This window comes from Thamnophis sirtalis, unplaced genomic scaffold, assembly GCF_051295495.1.
Source record: "Thamnophis sirtalis isolate CommonGarterSnake01/CBP01778 unplaced genomic scaffold, rThaSir2_p1.2 scaffold_1, whole genome shotgun sequence".
Lineage (NCBI taxonomy): Eukaryota > Metazoa > Chordata > Lepidosauria > Squamata > Natricidae > Thamnophis > Thamnophis sirtalis.
Window position 1 is genome coordinate 138,732,884 of NW_028261381.1, and position 14,794 is coordinate 138,747,677.

The 14,794-nt window shown below is 38.1% G+C and overlaps 2 protein-coding genes across 3 annotated transcripts in view; one reads left to right on the forward strand and one right to left on the reverse strand.

The window, feature by feature from the left end:
* Positions 1-8,570, reverse strand: part of ATG2B (autophagy related 2B) — a 53,057-nt gene extending 44,487 nt beyond the window's left edge. The window contains exons 1-3 of the mRNA XM_014055571.2: positions 7,656-8,570; positions 1,960-2,122; positions 129-281 (exon numbers count right to left, since the gene is read on the reverse strand). Of these exons, the coding sequence (XP_013911046.2) occupies positions 129-281; positions 1,960-2,122; positions 7,656-7,817 (478 nt within the window). The 5' untranslated portion in view covers positions 7,818-8,570. The remainder of the gene's footprint in view (positions 1-128; positions 282-1,959; positions 2,123-7,655) is intronic.
* A 694-nt stretch (positions 8,571-9,264) lies between these two features.
* Positions 9,265-14,203, forward strand: GSKIP (GSK3B interacting protein). Of its 2 annotated transcripts, none has more exons than XM_014055574.2 (3): positions 9,265-9,404; positions 11,923-12,166; positions 12,512-14,203. In XM_014055574.2, exons 2-3 carry the CDS (start codon positions 11,924-11,926, stop codon positions 12,671-12,673), a joined length of 405 nt encoding a protein of 134 aa, XP_013911049.2. In that variant the 5' UTR covers positions 9,265-9,404; position 11,923; the 3' UTR covers positions 12,674-14,203. The 2 variants fall into 2 exon arrangements, with proteins under 2 accessions (XP_013911049.2, XP_013911048.2); XM_014055573.2 differs by lacking the exon at positions 9,265-9,404 and adding an exon at positions 9,466-9,565.
* Positions 14,204-14,794: the final 591 nt, after the last annotated feature.

Below are 14,794 nucleotides of genomic sequence, written 5' to 3' on the forward strand. Positions count from 1 at the left end.
AGCAGCACCTATATGCTACTAAATAATGCCACAACATTTTAAAACTAGACAATTATTGTGACTTAATTAACAAAATGTACTTTTGGTTAATTGTTAATTTGCTTTGCAGTTTATGAAGCAAACAGTACCTGTTTCAATTGTTTCAGCAAATTTCTCAAGTCCTTCAAAAGGCTGGGACCCTTCTCCTTGTTCATCTGTCAGTTTTTGACTAAGACATTCCTTTGCAAGCTGCATGCTACTCGTCATAAAGCTTGACCAATACATTGGTTCTGAACTAGAAGCTACCAAAAGAAGTCAAACATGCTTTATTTTTAGTCACCTTCAGCCACTATTAATATTAAATCACGAGGATGAGTCAGTAATAGTAAATCATGAACTCAACCAACAAAACATTGCTGACTAATACTTTCTATTTGCACAGCAGTGATTTCCTATGTAGTAAACAAAAAGAGAAGCCTCTCAAAATTTATACTTATTCACACAGAAACTTTTCGCTAGTAACATTAAAGGTAGCAAAGTAAAAACTAGAGAAAGAATATTGTGGAGTAAATTGTAGGATATGTCTGTTTTTACATCATACATGTATGGAGAATAAATGTTCTGCCCAAATATTGCAAGATCAATAGAATACACAAAATTATTCTTCTGCTGTAGAAATCAAAATGGTAGACTTCTACAGCAGAACATGAAAGTATGGATAATTATATTACAAATATCCAATAAGTGTAATAAGTTTGGTCTTAAGTATTGAGGGTTTTTCCAACTGCTCCGAGATGCCAATAAACAAACCTATATTACCTGTGAATGAAAAGCAGGACCTCTCCAAGTATGAACATGATATATGAATATTATACGGCTACATAATAGCAATAGCACTTAGACTTATATACCACTTCACAGTGCTTTGCAGCCCTCTCTAAAAAATTTACAGAATCAGCATATTGCTCCCAACAATCTGAGTCCTCATTATAAAATAAGACTGGTTTTCCCATATAGTCAGGATTCAGACAATAGATCTAATTATATAGTTACAATAAAGATTCTGAACAAAGAAAAGCAGTATGAAGACTATTTTATGAAGAAACTTTAAGTTAGATGTGAGTTTATAACATGCAGAATAACAGAGAGTTGGAAGGGACCTTGGTGGTCTTCTAGTCCAATCCCCAGTTCAAGCAGGTGATACTCTACCATTTCAAACAAGTGGCTGTCCAATCTCTTCTTAAAAATCAAGTTGTAAACACAGTGAATCTACATACATCTCAATAGCCTACAACTGTGTTTATAAAGTAACATAAACTTGTTTATAAGGCAAAGGATATCATAGTTTTGAAATAAAGTATTTGAGCCAAAAAAATGCATATATTTGAACAAGACCAATATCCTTTGTTAAACAATCCTTTGATTATCTGCGGTAATACTTATTTCCTTATTATCTGATTAGACATGGATAAATATACATATTGCCTCATGATACCATACTTATTTGATATTCAAATATTCCATCTAGCAAAAATTAAGTGGATAAAAGTAGTGCTTATTTAACAACTATTTGTTTATTGCAGTTCAAAGTTACAACAATGCTGAAAAAGTGGCATATCATCAGGCCTCACATTTATCATAGTGTCCCTGTGGTCATGTGAGCACCATTTGCAACCTTCTCAGTTGGCAAAGTCAATAGGGAAGACAGCAGGAGGTCATGTGATGCCATCATGTAATGTCTTGCTTAGAGACCATGGGTGATTCGCTTAAATGGAAACAGGACTGCTAGGGCTTCTATTGCGATGTGGGGCAATCACATGATGTTTACTTAGCGATGGAGTTGCCAATCCCAATTAAGATAATTAAGCAAGAACTACCTGTATTGTGATACTAGATCATTTACACTAATCCACTTATCTTCTAACATGCAAAAAAATTATAGAATATGTAATGACAAGCAACCGTTGTTTATTAACTTACCTAGACATGGCCTTGGTTTGAAGACCATCTCTAAGCCCTTTACTTCAAGTGCACAGTTATCTTGAAGCAAAGAACCCCAAGGAATGGACAGAGATATTGACTGAATAAATCCTTCAGTAACTTCCAATGGAGCATCTGCTGATTCCAGAATCTCATTCAGGCTCTAACCATATGGAAGAAGAATATAGAATTGTAGTATTTATTAGAATTTGTAATATTAATTACAATTTTTAATATAAATATGGGTAATTTCTCTTGTGCATTTAGGACAAATTAGATTTAACTGCCTACAAAAATACAAGTTACAGTTAGGGTAGTACAATGCTTAAGGTTCAATCTTCAAAAGGTGCTTTTCGATATGTGGAAATGATATGGTATTTTTAGATTAATACTTCTTGGTATTTGGTGTGTGGTTATTAGATCCCACCTTGTGGCTTCCTTCCAAAGCTGCCCATATTTAGGGGTACATAGGTGGGTAGAAAAACATGTTGCAGACAGATCTTATCTTCATACTCTTGTGTGCTTTGAAGCTCTTTTTGAAGACTGAAGCTGAAGCACACACCAAAAACAATTTTTAAAAATCCCTCTGTGTTTAAAATAACAAAGATGGTTGTCAAGTTGGATGCCTTTGGGAGATGATTAGGCCAATCCATACAGGTTAAAATTACCAAAGTCTGGTACTGGTCACAATGAATATATAATGGTTCTGGTAAGTGCAAAATATACATGAAAAATATTAATGTACTCATGTCCTGCTTGTAATCTAATTACTGACATCTGGTTAGCCATTGTGCAAAGAAATATGGTAGAATACTGTATACACCTAGGTTTCTCATATGATGCACCATAGCTCTTATTATATAATACAAAAACAAATCCCTTAATCCTATCTCCTTCTCCTCGGCAATCTGTAATTTTAATGCAAATCGGATATGCATTCATAGAAATGCCCATACTGAATATGGTTGGATACACCCATTTCTATAACTTTTATGCTGCAATAAAATAATACATTTTGCTTCATATATCCCGTGTCAACAAATCCCGTATCAACAAATCCAATTAGCTATCACTACCATTTTAAGTATTATAAAATTTAATTTCATAGTCACAGATAATGTGACAGATACCTAACAGAAAAGTTAAAAGCAGATTGTAAAGGCTTTGTCACAATTAAGATATTATTATTTTTAGCAAAATGCCTGCCATACTTGCCAACAACTATTTGTGCTTATGTAAACACATGTTAGTGTGTTAATCAGTAATAAAAAGCTGTGGGAAAGTATCAATAGTAATACATTGGTAATGACATTTTAACATACTGAAACAAGGCAAAGGCTTGGGTGTTTCAAATGCTGAAACACTGAAAAGTTAATTAAAAACAATCCCATAAAAGTGGACATAAGAAAAAATGGTATTCATTTAAGAACATACAATATTTCATGAAGAATTTAGTTTATAGCTCAGACATTTTATCATTACAGATGTTCTCAATTGCATATTCCTGTAATCTCATAACCTTGACACAGTCAATATTGTTTCCCCTAGCATAACCCACTGCTGTAGAAAATATCACCCATGGAGCTTATTAAGCTTAAGCAGCTCTAAAAAGTGTCAGTCACAATACAGGATACTAAATATATACAAAACATCAAGGAAAACAAATTTACAAAAAGCTCACCAAAGAGAACATGCCTTGAATATTAGAGGAAGTTGTGGAAAGAGTGGAAGAAACAGGTTACATCTAGACCTGTGACAATCAAGACTGAGGCCTTGGCATGAGACTAAAACCAAGCTGGTTTCCTTCATGGATGACCCAGAGGGGCTCTCATGGAGCCCCTCAAGATCATGATCACCTTTGTCATAATCAATATCAGAAGCCTCCAATAAATTTAATAAGTATCCTTCAGGACCACCTGATTGGGTTGGAAGAACTGTACCAAAGCAATTCTGTTCCTTCCTGGATGGGAGGTTCTACCTGATAGTCATGGGGGCAGAGAGAGGTTGGTTCTTTGAGTGCTTAATAAGTAGGATTGTTTCCAATGAAGCCAGACTCCATAAAAATGGCACTGAATATGACTGAGATATCCAGGAAATTATCAGGAGATACATTTAGAGACCATACAGAACTAAGGACAGTGAAAAGTTTCTCTTTCAGAAGCTTAGTTTTGGATAACATTAGTGCCTAAACAGACAAGAGTGAATGTGATAAACTGCATCTTTCCAGGAACTCTCTCTACATCCTTAGGCTATAGTAACTGAAATAAGCAAATATGGCTATGCCAAGAATAGACTCATTATACATTTATCAAAAATCCAATAGCCTCAAATGAAGAAGGGTTCTTGCCATTTAAAATAATGACACTTTACAATGTAAGTGGACCTTCTTTGCTACATATGAATCAGAATATAAATTGGCTCTAGGCAGAATTAGATCCACTAATTGGTTTGTCACAATGAGAAAAACTTTTGTGTTTAATTTTGCACTCGCAAAACCTTCATTCAAAACACCCTAAAGTCATATAGGGTATTTGCTTTAATCAGAAAACCATCAAAATGACTGCAATATTCCAGGGAATCAAACTACAGAATTGAGAAAATAGATAGTAGTACCAATTTTCAGTAAGTTGCTAAAATCTGGTTTGATTAATCAGTTTCATACATGTGGACTGAACATTTCAGATCCACAACTGTTGGGCAATAAAGTACATTCATAGTACACATATCTTACTTACAAATCAATCCAATGGCTTCTCAACCTTGCACTTTTAAATGTCAATATTTAGAATTGTCGTAACCTTCATTCTTACTATTTTAAAAAGTTCATTTTCAAGCCACAAGATAAACTTTCTTTGTAATATTCTGTATTTTATTAAAAGGTAGAATAAGCAAAGAGAGGGAACCTGCTCCAGAATTCTACCTGTTGATATTATATGAACAGAAATGTTATCAAATCTTAGTTAATATGAACTTTAACAAATTTTATGAAGCTTATCTTGCATCTACCAACATTATCATTATCAATTTCATATTTTATCATAACACAGAAAGTACTGATGATAATTGTTTTAAAAAGAGCCTTCTCATTTAATGTCTATATATATTATCTATTAGAGTATTACATTAGAGAATTAAATAAAAAGCTTTAATAGGTAGAGTTACTGAGGATGTTTAATGCTAAATAGAAGGAACAAAAAGGCTTTGCTTACTAATTGTATCCAACATGACAGTCTCAACAAGTCATTGTGGTTACTGCTAACAATTACCTCTTCTGGTAACCTGACTCAAAGCAATGTTATCATAATGCATTAAAGACCAATGTTAACAGCCTAAAATTTTTAAAAGGGAGAAGAAAAGCTAGAAAGGAAACAACTCTAACATTCAAGAGATACCACCTTGAAGTTTTCCCAAAGATAACATTTAGCAGCTGAAATGCCAGACTGAAGCTATGGGAAGGAAAATGCATGCTGCTGCAGATAAGAAAGGCAATCACTGAATGAAGGCAATCAGTGAGTAGCCATAACTTAATTCACATTTTTCCTCAGCTGCAGGGTTTCTGATTGAGACATTCTAAAGATAGTTAAGATTCCTAAATCATAAGATTTTTTAAACCAAATTTTCTAAAAAAAACAAAATTTATAAATACTTATATTAAAACTAAACATTTTATTTCAAGTGATTTTATTTATTCTTTCAATTTCTATAGATGCCCATCTCAGTCAATGACTCTGGGCAGTTTACAATTCAAACACACACACACACACACACACACAAAACAATCAAAATAATAAAAACAGTTTTTAAAAGAATAAAAAATAGAAACAAAATAAATTTAGATAGCAGCGTGATATTTGGCTAGTTAGAAATACAGTCAGGAAACAGGGCCCTTAACACATTCACCCAGCTGTCCAAAGTCACCTTGTAGAGGAGATGGGCAGCACAAAATAAAATTCAGTGCCCCAGGGTTGGAAACATAGTCAGGTTTTTAGGCCTTAAGAAAGGTTAACAAGGTTGGGGCCATTCTAATCTCCGAAGGGACAATGTTCCATAGAGGAGTGGGCATTGCAAAAATGCCATCTTTTAGTCACTGCCAGCAGATACTCTGGCAGACAGAATCTGCAGCATGCCCATTCTGCTAGATCTGGTTGGGCTGGTAGAGGCTTTGGAAAAAGGCAGTCCTGCAATCCTTCAAGTATTTCAGTCCCAGCTATGTAGGGCTTTAAAGGTAACCACCACCATCTTGAATTAGCCTGAGTTATTGTGAGCAGTATTTAGGTACAGGTATGGGTTCAACTGATGCATCACCGAAAGCAGGAGCCACAAGTCCAGAAGGACCCCCAGATTGTACACCAGGTCTGTCTGAGGTAGTGCAACCACAGACAGAAAGATGGAAGTACTTTGTCTTCAAAAAGTCCAAATACCTACAGCCACTTTGTCTTGCTGGGGTTGAATTGTAATATTTTCTATATCAATTAAAATATAAAAATAGAGAAAGATACTATTCTACAAAATAAAACTTTAGTAAAAAACATTTTCTAAAATTTCTAAATACCTTCTAAATTTCTGTAAAAATATACTTGATCTATAAAAGCTAAACGGAGACATAATATCACAAAAGTGTTTCTGCTTACAAAGACCCTTGATGTTTATATTAAAATATAAAGGCATGATTTGTACTTCTCTACATAAATACATTTTTTTTCAACTTGTCTTTATCACTAAATTATAATGCTGTCAAATATGGATTTGATCAAATACCTACCATAGCTATGAGTTGTGTATTACACTTTCACAGGATCATGCAAATAATGGAATTAGGCACCTAGTAATCCTACTTTCAAATCATAATGCAAAATATATTTTCAATGGTCAAATACTATATCTAGTACTAGAATTTCCATAATCTAGATACTTTTTCCTTATCTGGCCTCTTTTTGAAATTATTATTGTTCACCAAATATAATGTATCAAAATGTGAGTTGATTCAGAAATTAACTCTAACATGAATTTGCACTTATTCCAAGTGAGCCAACTGAAAACAACCTGAATGAGGCAACCATTTCCACTTCTTTTATCATTCCCTTTTTTCCTCTCCTCAAGTATAAAATAAAAAAATAAATTTTGACTTCAATGCCATCATGATGGCTTCAGTTCAAAAGGATAGAAATAAGTACTTGGATTATGATCCAAATTATTTGGGAATGACATATCGCTCACAGATAAATCTGTTTTTACATCTTATCAAACCTGGATTACTCCAAACAGCCTCAATACCAGTGGTGAAATTCAATTTCTTTTATTACCGGTTCTGTGGGCGTGGCTTGGTGGGTGTGGCAGTGGAAGGATACTGCAAAATCTCCATTCCCTCCCCACTCCAGGGGAAGAATACTGCGAAATTCCCATTCCCTCCTGTCTCCTGGGAGAAGGTTATTGCAAAATCTACATTCCCACCCCATTCTGGGGCCAGCCAGAGGTGGTATTTGTCGGTTCTCCGAACTACTCCAAATTTCCACTCCGGTTCTCCAGAACCTGTCAGAACCTGCTGAATTTCACCCCTACTCAATACGCTCTAGCGCTCTCCAACATTTTTGTCAAGGGAATGATAATCAGAACAATAAGAAGAGGGGCAAGAAACTGAAACAAACAGCTGCCAAAAGACAATTCCTCATTTTGCCAGCTGGAACTGGAACACTTACCCATTTGTCTAGAGGCACCTGTGCCAAGCAGCCTGTGCCTTGGTAAAGATCCAGCGTGAGCTGCTCCAAGCTGAGCTTCTCCTGGAGAAAGTGGCCCAGGTACCTCTGCAGCAGATACCTGCAGGCCCTTTTTTTTATCGACTCAGAGAAGGGCCAAGGCATGGTGACCAAGGAGAGAGAGGGAGAGAGAGAGAGAGAGATGGGAAGTCCAGGGAAGTTAGAAGAAATGAGATGCGGGGCTGGAGGACGGGAGCCAGGAACCCACAAAAACAGGTCTTCGGGAGTTACCAGACGGGGGTCTGTTCAAGAGGAAGAAAACGGGTCGGGGGGGGGGGGGGGAGAAGGTTGGGATTGACAGTCCCACCAGTCAGGAACTCCAGAAAGGGGCGTGTGCCGAGGCTGTCACTGAATGTCAACGAGAGTTGAAAGCGGGAGGGGGACGATAGACCGTGGCAATAAGCCTGCTTGAGAGGGTCCGGGGGTCTCGGTTAGTGGTCAGAAAGAGCCTCCCGGCTCGTCTACCCAGTCCTGCCCGAAGAGGCTCCACGCCGCAAGAGCACCGCCGCGACGGCGAGAGCAGGCGGTTCCATCTCGCCTCTCAAACCGCCGCCATCTTCTCCGAGGCCTGCCCCCCCCCACGGGAAATTTAAAGGGCCAGGCGTGGGAGGTTTTCACAACCCACGAGGGTCTTCGGCCCCCTCCCCTTCCCCAAACCTCTCTCGCCGTCCCGCGCCGCGAGGTTGTTTTTCTCCCTTTCTCTCTCCCTCTCTCCGCCCCCTTTCCCCGCCCCACTGTCTGCGGGGCGGCGAGGCTGAAGTCGTTGGGCCGCTCAGAGCTTGGGTGGCGTAGACACGCTTCGGAGGACGTCAAGTCTTGCGAGGAAGCCTCGTCATCTTCTGGGGCTGCGGAAGGGAGAGGAGGAGGAGGAGGCCCAGGGAAGTGGGCCCGGGGAAGTCACGTGACCGCACGCCTTTGGAATATAGAGATACGAAAAAATCAGAATGGCTGGGGTTCTTAGCTTGCAAGTCTACGGTGGCGTAAAAAAAATATTCACAAACGCCTGCAGGGAGATTATTCGAAGGCTTCCCTCTACAGCTGTTGTGTTTTATTTTTAAAAAGATGTCCTTTTAGTTGGGTGGAAATACGTATAAAAGACAAAACTAAATCTGAAGTAAAGATGAATGCAAGGTTTTAACAGAATGACAGCATCGGAAGGGACCTTGGAGGTCATCTAGTCCAACCCCCCTGCTCAGGCAAGAAACCCTTGATCCAGAGTCCCCAAACTTGGCCACTTTAAGACTTGTGGACTTCAACTCCAATTCTGGGAGTTGAAGTCCACAAGTCTTAAAGTAGCCAAGTTTGAAGACCTGTAAGCCCTTGATAATTGAGCAGGGTTATTTTTTTTGAGCTTAAACTACTCGCGCTTTCGCAATGCAATGAAATCATCCCGTCCTGATGCAAATGTTAGTTGATAACGGCTATTTGTTTGAGGTTTTTTGTTGTTTTTTTTTTGCTTTTAAGGGTAGACTATTCGTGCTTTCGCAATGCGCTGAAATCCGCAATGAAATCACGGTGCCCTTAGAGAGGGTTATCCTTAATGAAATGCATCCCTGGGTCAGTTCCGTTCGGATCCTGAGTCCCACGGGCCGTCCCCCCCTTAAACCACGTGCAAGCTCCATCGGCAAACGGAAGTGGCGCCGCTTGTTTTTCTCCCCAGGCCGCCGGTCGCTGGTGATCGTGCCTTGGAAAGTGAGAAGAGGCGAGCCGAGCGGTTTCGTTGCTGGGAGCAAAGAGAGAGCGAACCGGGGGGGGGGGGGGGGTGTCTTATCCTTTCGGTTAGTGAAGGGGCCGGGAGCAATTCTCATGCAAGACCTATTCGACGGGCAGACGCCGAAGGAGAATGGATACGGGTAGATAATGCCGTCGCGATCGGAGAGCGAAATCGTTTGGGAGAGGGCTAGTGGGGGATTTGAACGGGAGACCGCGGGGGTGGCGATGCGACTGTTCAGTGCAACGTGGGAGAGAAAGGAGCATCCGCTGCTGGCATCTGCCCCGAGTTATTTATTTTATTTTTATTTATTTAGAGAATTTATATTGCCGCCTGCTCGCACATAGGCGGCTTTGTTGTTGTTAGTCGCGAATAGAATAGAATTAGAAATAGGAAATAAAGCAGAACAGAATAGAATAGAATAGAATAGAATTCTTTATTGGCCAAGTGTGATTGGACACACAAGGAATTTGTCTTTGGTGCATATACTCTCAGTGTACATAAAAAGACAAAATACATTCATCAAGAATCATAAGGTACAACACTTAATGATAGTCATAGGGTACAAATAAGCAATCAGGAACAAATCAATATGAACATAAATCGTAAGGATACAAACAATAAAGTTACAGTCATGCAGTCATAAGTGGGAGGAGATGGGTGATAGGAATGATGAGAAGACTAATAGTAATAGTAATGCAGCCTTAGTAAATAGTATGACAGTGGTGAGGAAATTATTTGTTTAGCAGAGTGATGGGGTTTTTTTGGGGGGGGACTGTTCATATGTCTAGTTGTCTTGTTGTGCAGTGCTGTACAGTGTCGTTTTGAGTGTAGGAGTTGAAACAATTTATGTCCAGGATGCCAGGAGTCTGTAAATATTTTCACGGCCCTCTTTTTGACTCGAGCAGTGTACAGGTCCTCAATGGAAGGCAGGTTGGCAGGAATTGTTTTTTCTGCAGTTCTGAAGTTGTGTCTGACCCATCATGACCCAATGGACAACATTCGTCTAGGCCTTCCTGTCTTCTACATCCCCTGGAGTCCATTTAAGTCAATTTAAGAGGGAGGGAGCCACCACAGAAAAGGCCCTTCGTCTGGGCACTGCTAGATGTATCTCCTTAGGGGATGGGACCAACAACATACCTTGACTCCCTGCTCTAGTGGGTCAGGTTGATGTGACCAGCAAAGATGGTCCCTCAGATAACTTGGTCCCAAGCCGGGAAGGACTTTAAAGGTGACAACCATCACCTTGAATTGCACCACGAAGCAAATCAGCAACCAAAGCAGTTCTCGCAAGAGATGTGATACATGTGCATACATTCTCCACCTGGGATCTTCCAGTGTTGGGACTACAACTTCCATAGTTTCTAGAGAAACAGGGAAGCTTCACCGTCTCAACTGTGATGTGTCAGCCAGAGAATATCCTGTATGCCTTTGTACAGATGCTTTGCAACTGTATGTTTGTCCCCAATATTGAATACACAGGTAGTCCTCAACCACAAAGGAGCCCAAAATTTCTTTTGTTGAGTGTGTTTTGCCCCAACCTTTCTTGCCACAGTTGTTAAGTGAATCCTGCAGTTGATAAGTTAGTAACTCGGTTGTTAAGTGAATTTGGCTTCCTCATTGACTTTGTCACAGGATCGCAAAAAGCGATCCCTGAACCTTGGGACACAGCAAGGGTCATAAATATGAACCAGTTGCCAAGTATCTGAATTTTGATGTCATCACTGTAGGGATGCTGCAATGGTCATAACTGTGAAAAATGGTCATAAGTCACTTTTTTCAGTGCTGTTGTAATGGTCACTAAATGAACTGTTGTAAGTCAAGGACTACCTGTATTCTCGTTTAGTTTGCCAACATTTCACTGATAGTATTACCCAGTTGGGTAATAAAAGATGGGCAAGTCAACAACCAAGCTCAGCATCAAAGATTCCTCCAGTTCAACCTTGAGTTACATATATTCCATTGTTCTCAGATTGCATGGGGAGTGGGAGTTGTGTCACACACGAAATGCTGAGAAAGGGTTGTGGGATTGATAAAAAATATGGGCCTCTAGATTGTAGGATCTCAGAGGCTCTTGGAGAGTGATAAGAAAGGAGTGACTTATAAAATTGAAACTTGCAGCAAATGGGAAGGAAGCTACCAAGAAACATGCCCAGACTGGAAATAGTAATAAACGATGAGGTTAAGTAGAAGAAAGAAGAGATACCTTACTCTGTGTTGAATACAGTGTTGGCTGATTATTTTCTTCAGGGCACCAAAAGCTTTCACTTTGAAATCATGAAATAAAGGTTTAAGTGATTATTTCAAAATTTAAAAATCCAGGTTTTTTTAAAAAGTCTGTGTTCCATTTGGAATTTCCCATTGCTTAATGTTGTTATAAATTGTAATATAGTTCTAGATTTTCTGAAAATTCATATCACATTCAGAAATGTATTAAAAGTTCTGGCTGAAGAGGTATTTGGATATGTACTAAATATTATACATATATTTTATGTGCAGAATGGAGACCGATTATAATTCCATGGATGAATCCAGTAACAGTGGAACGGAGAACCATTTTGAAGGAACAGATGTGAAAGACATGAGAATAGAAGCAGAAGCTGTTGTGAATGACGTTTTGTTTGCTGTGGGCAACATGTTTGTTTCCAAAAATCTCCCATGTGTTGAAGAGGTAGCATACATAAATGTGGAAACTAGGGAGAAGAACAGATATTGCCTAGAGCTAACAGAAGCAGGACTCAGGGTAATGTTGCTTTTTTGTATGTATTTTTAAGTGTTTACTGCAGACTTTAGTAAATGGTTACTAAAGCAATCTACTTCCTTTTCTTTAAGTTCCAAATATTTTATATAGAAAATAATTTTCCAGCAATCAGTAATTTGATGCAGTAAATGCTTCATAATTACCCCATTTACTGTACCTATTAGTCAGTTCTTGAGAAATCTATGTTATTGATTGTCTTTTAAATATCCAAAGGTGGAGGGGGGGGCAGGTCTGCAGAACATGTTATGTTGTCTTTCTTTATCCATGTGTTTATATTGTACTGGATCCTTTCTTACTTTTCAAATATATATATATCTTCTTTTGTAGGTGGTTGCTTATAATTTTGACCAGATGGATGACACTTTACAGAATCCCTACCATGAGACTGTTTACTCTTTGTTAGATTCAGTTAGCCCAGCATATCGAGAAGCTTTTGGAAATGCATTACTACAAAGACTAGAAGATTTGAAAAACGATGGGCAGTCCTGATTGAATCCACAACCAAGAGAGAGCTCCAAAAAATGTTGTAGCTGAGAATTTTGAGCCGCTTATGCTGAGAACTTGCAAAGGAATACTTTGTTTAACTTGCATTCCTTGCTTTTAACATTAATTACTGTACTAGTTGTAATGGCACTATCTATAACCTTCATAACTGAAGCTGTTCTCAGTAAATAACTCACTTTGTTCTCAAAATTCCAAACAAAGTTATAGTCTTGGTTAATTTTCTTTCAAGTGATTGAATAATATTTCTGTTTTAATCTGTATTAACTCAGTGCTTAGTTTTAGCAATGCTGCAGTTGGCATTAAATGTTTGTAACAAGATAATGCTTGTTCAAAATTTGCACAATACAGTCATGTTTTCCAAGAGTAACTTGGAATTTTATGAAGAACAGAAAATTGCCTTGCGAAGCTCAGTAAAATAGATTTTTCATTTACAATATTTATCTCCAATTGTTGTGCATTCTCTAACTCTCTAGGAAATCATAATGAATACTCACAAACATTTTAAGCTCCACACTGATGAGCAGTAAAAAGCAGTGTTTATTCTATGGGTTGCAAACTTTGAATACTGAACAGTAGATGAATTGTTGGCATAATGAATGTATTCATCAATTGAAATACAAATGGTATAAGCACAAAGATAAGGAACTAAAAAGGTGCATTCTTCATAAAGCCCCATATTTCTTACAGTTTTTGCTAAAATGGAATGCATATTCTATAAAGGGTTATTTACAGTTTAAATGTTTACACAATGTACAGTATATTGGAAAGTATTTTGCACGCCTTAATTAATATATTCCCAGTTACTAAATATTTGTATATTACCCTTAAGTATTTTAGCCATTGTTTTAAATTAATGTACAACACAATTTTAATTCAAAACCAAAGAGTCAAGTTGGATTTGAATTGAGAGAACAATTAGATACCTAAATATAAAATTTGCTAACAGTGGTGCTGTTGTTTTTTGTTTTTACTGCTTACAAAAAGGGCGTGTTTTTAAATGAAAGTTTATGTATAGCAGTCATAATCGCACTGTACACTGATACTCTTTGCTATATAGTGATAACATTCCAAGTTCTCCGACAGATGAACTTAAAATTTGAAGGACTTAAATATATCTTGCACCTTTGAATTTATTTGGGCGATAGTTTTATCGTAGCAGAGAATTTAGTCCAAGAATTTACACTTTTAAACTGTTATAATGCCATATTTCATTTTGTACATTTATTTAAAAATATGAAGTGCACAAACAATTAAGATGTATGCTCACATTTAGACCTATAGGAGGAAATATACTTTACGTAATTGACTTCGTACTCCTTTGTGAATAACCTAGCCATGTTTATTGTTTACTAATTTATGTTAGAGGTTGTACATTTAAATAAAGGCACATAAATGATCTGTACAATGGGTCTTATACTCTTAGGACCCCATCTCACTTTAAAAAAAATATGGAGCTTTTGTTTGTATGGGTTACATTTATCAATATTTACTATATTAAAAATTATAATTGATGCATTCACTGCCTCTATCATTTCTCATAATAGTTTGAAGGGATTTTAATATTGAATTGTTTTTCAAAATAGGCCAGCACGCAATTTTGATTTTGGGGATGTATGAGAAGAGTGCTATGATTAAGAAACAATGATATAGAGTAATAAGTAAATGTACCCAGTGTTTCTCATTAGAAGTATACACAAATTGTATGGATGGAAGTTCGTTTCCTCTTAATTATCTCTCTGTTTCCCCTACATCAGAGGTCTCCAAACTTGGGAACTTTTAAGACTTGTGGACTTCAACTCCCAGCTGGCTGGAGAATTCTGGGAGTTGAAGTCTACAAGTCTTAAAAGTTGCCAAGTTTGGGGACCCCGGTCGTATATGCTAAAATCTGTACCCAACACCAAGTTGGGTTGGTAAATGTATGCTTCAGAAGCATGCCCTCAGCGCTCCAGGGTGATTGGACTGCGGCTTTTCAGCACTGGGTGTTCCGGCTGCGATGGAGGAGCTGTGCGGTCCATCGGGATATGATCGTCACCCGATTTCCCAATTCCGACTCGTTACGGAGCAGACCAGCTTTAGAGGCTGGCGTAGCGGAGGACGGGAGGTTTC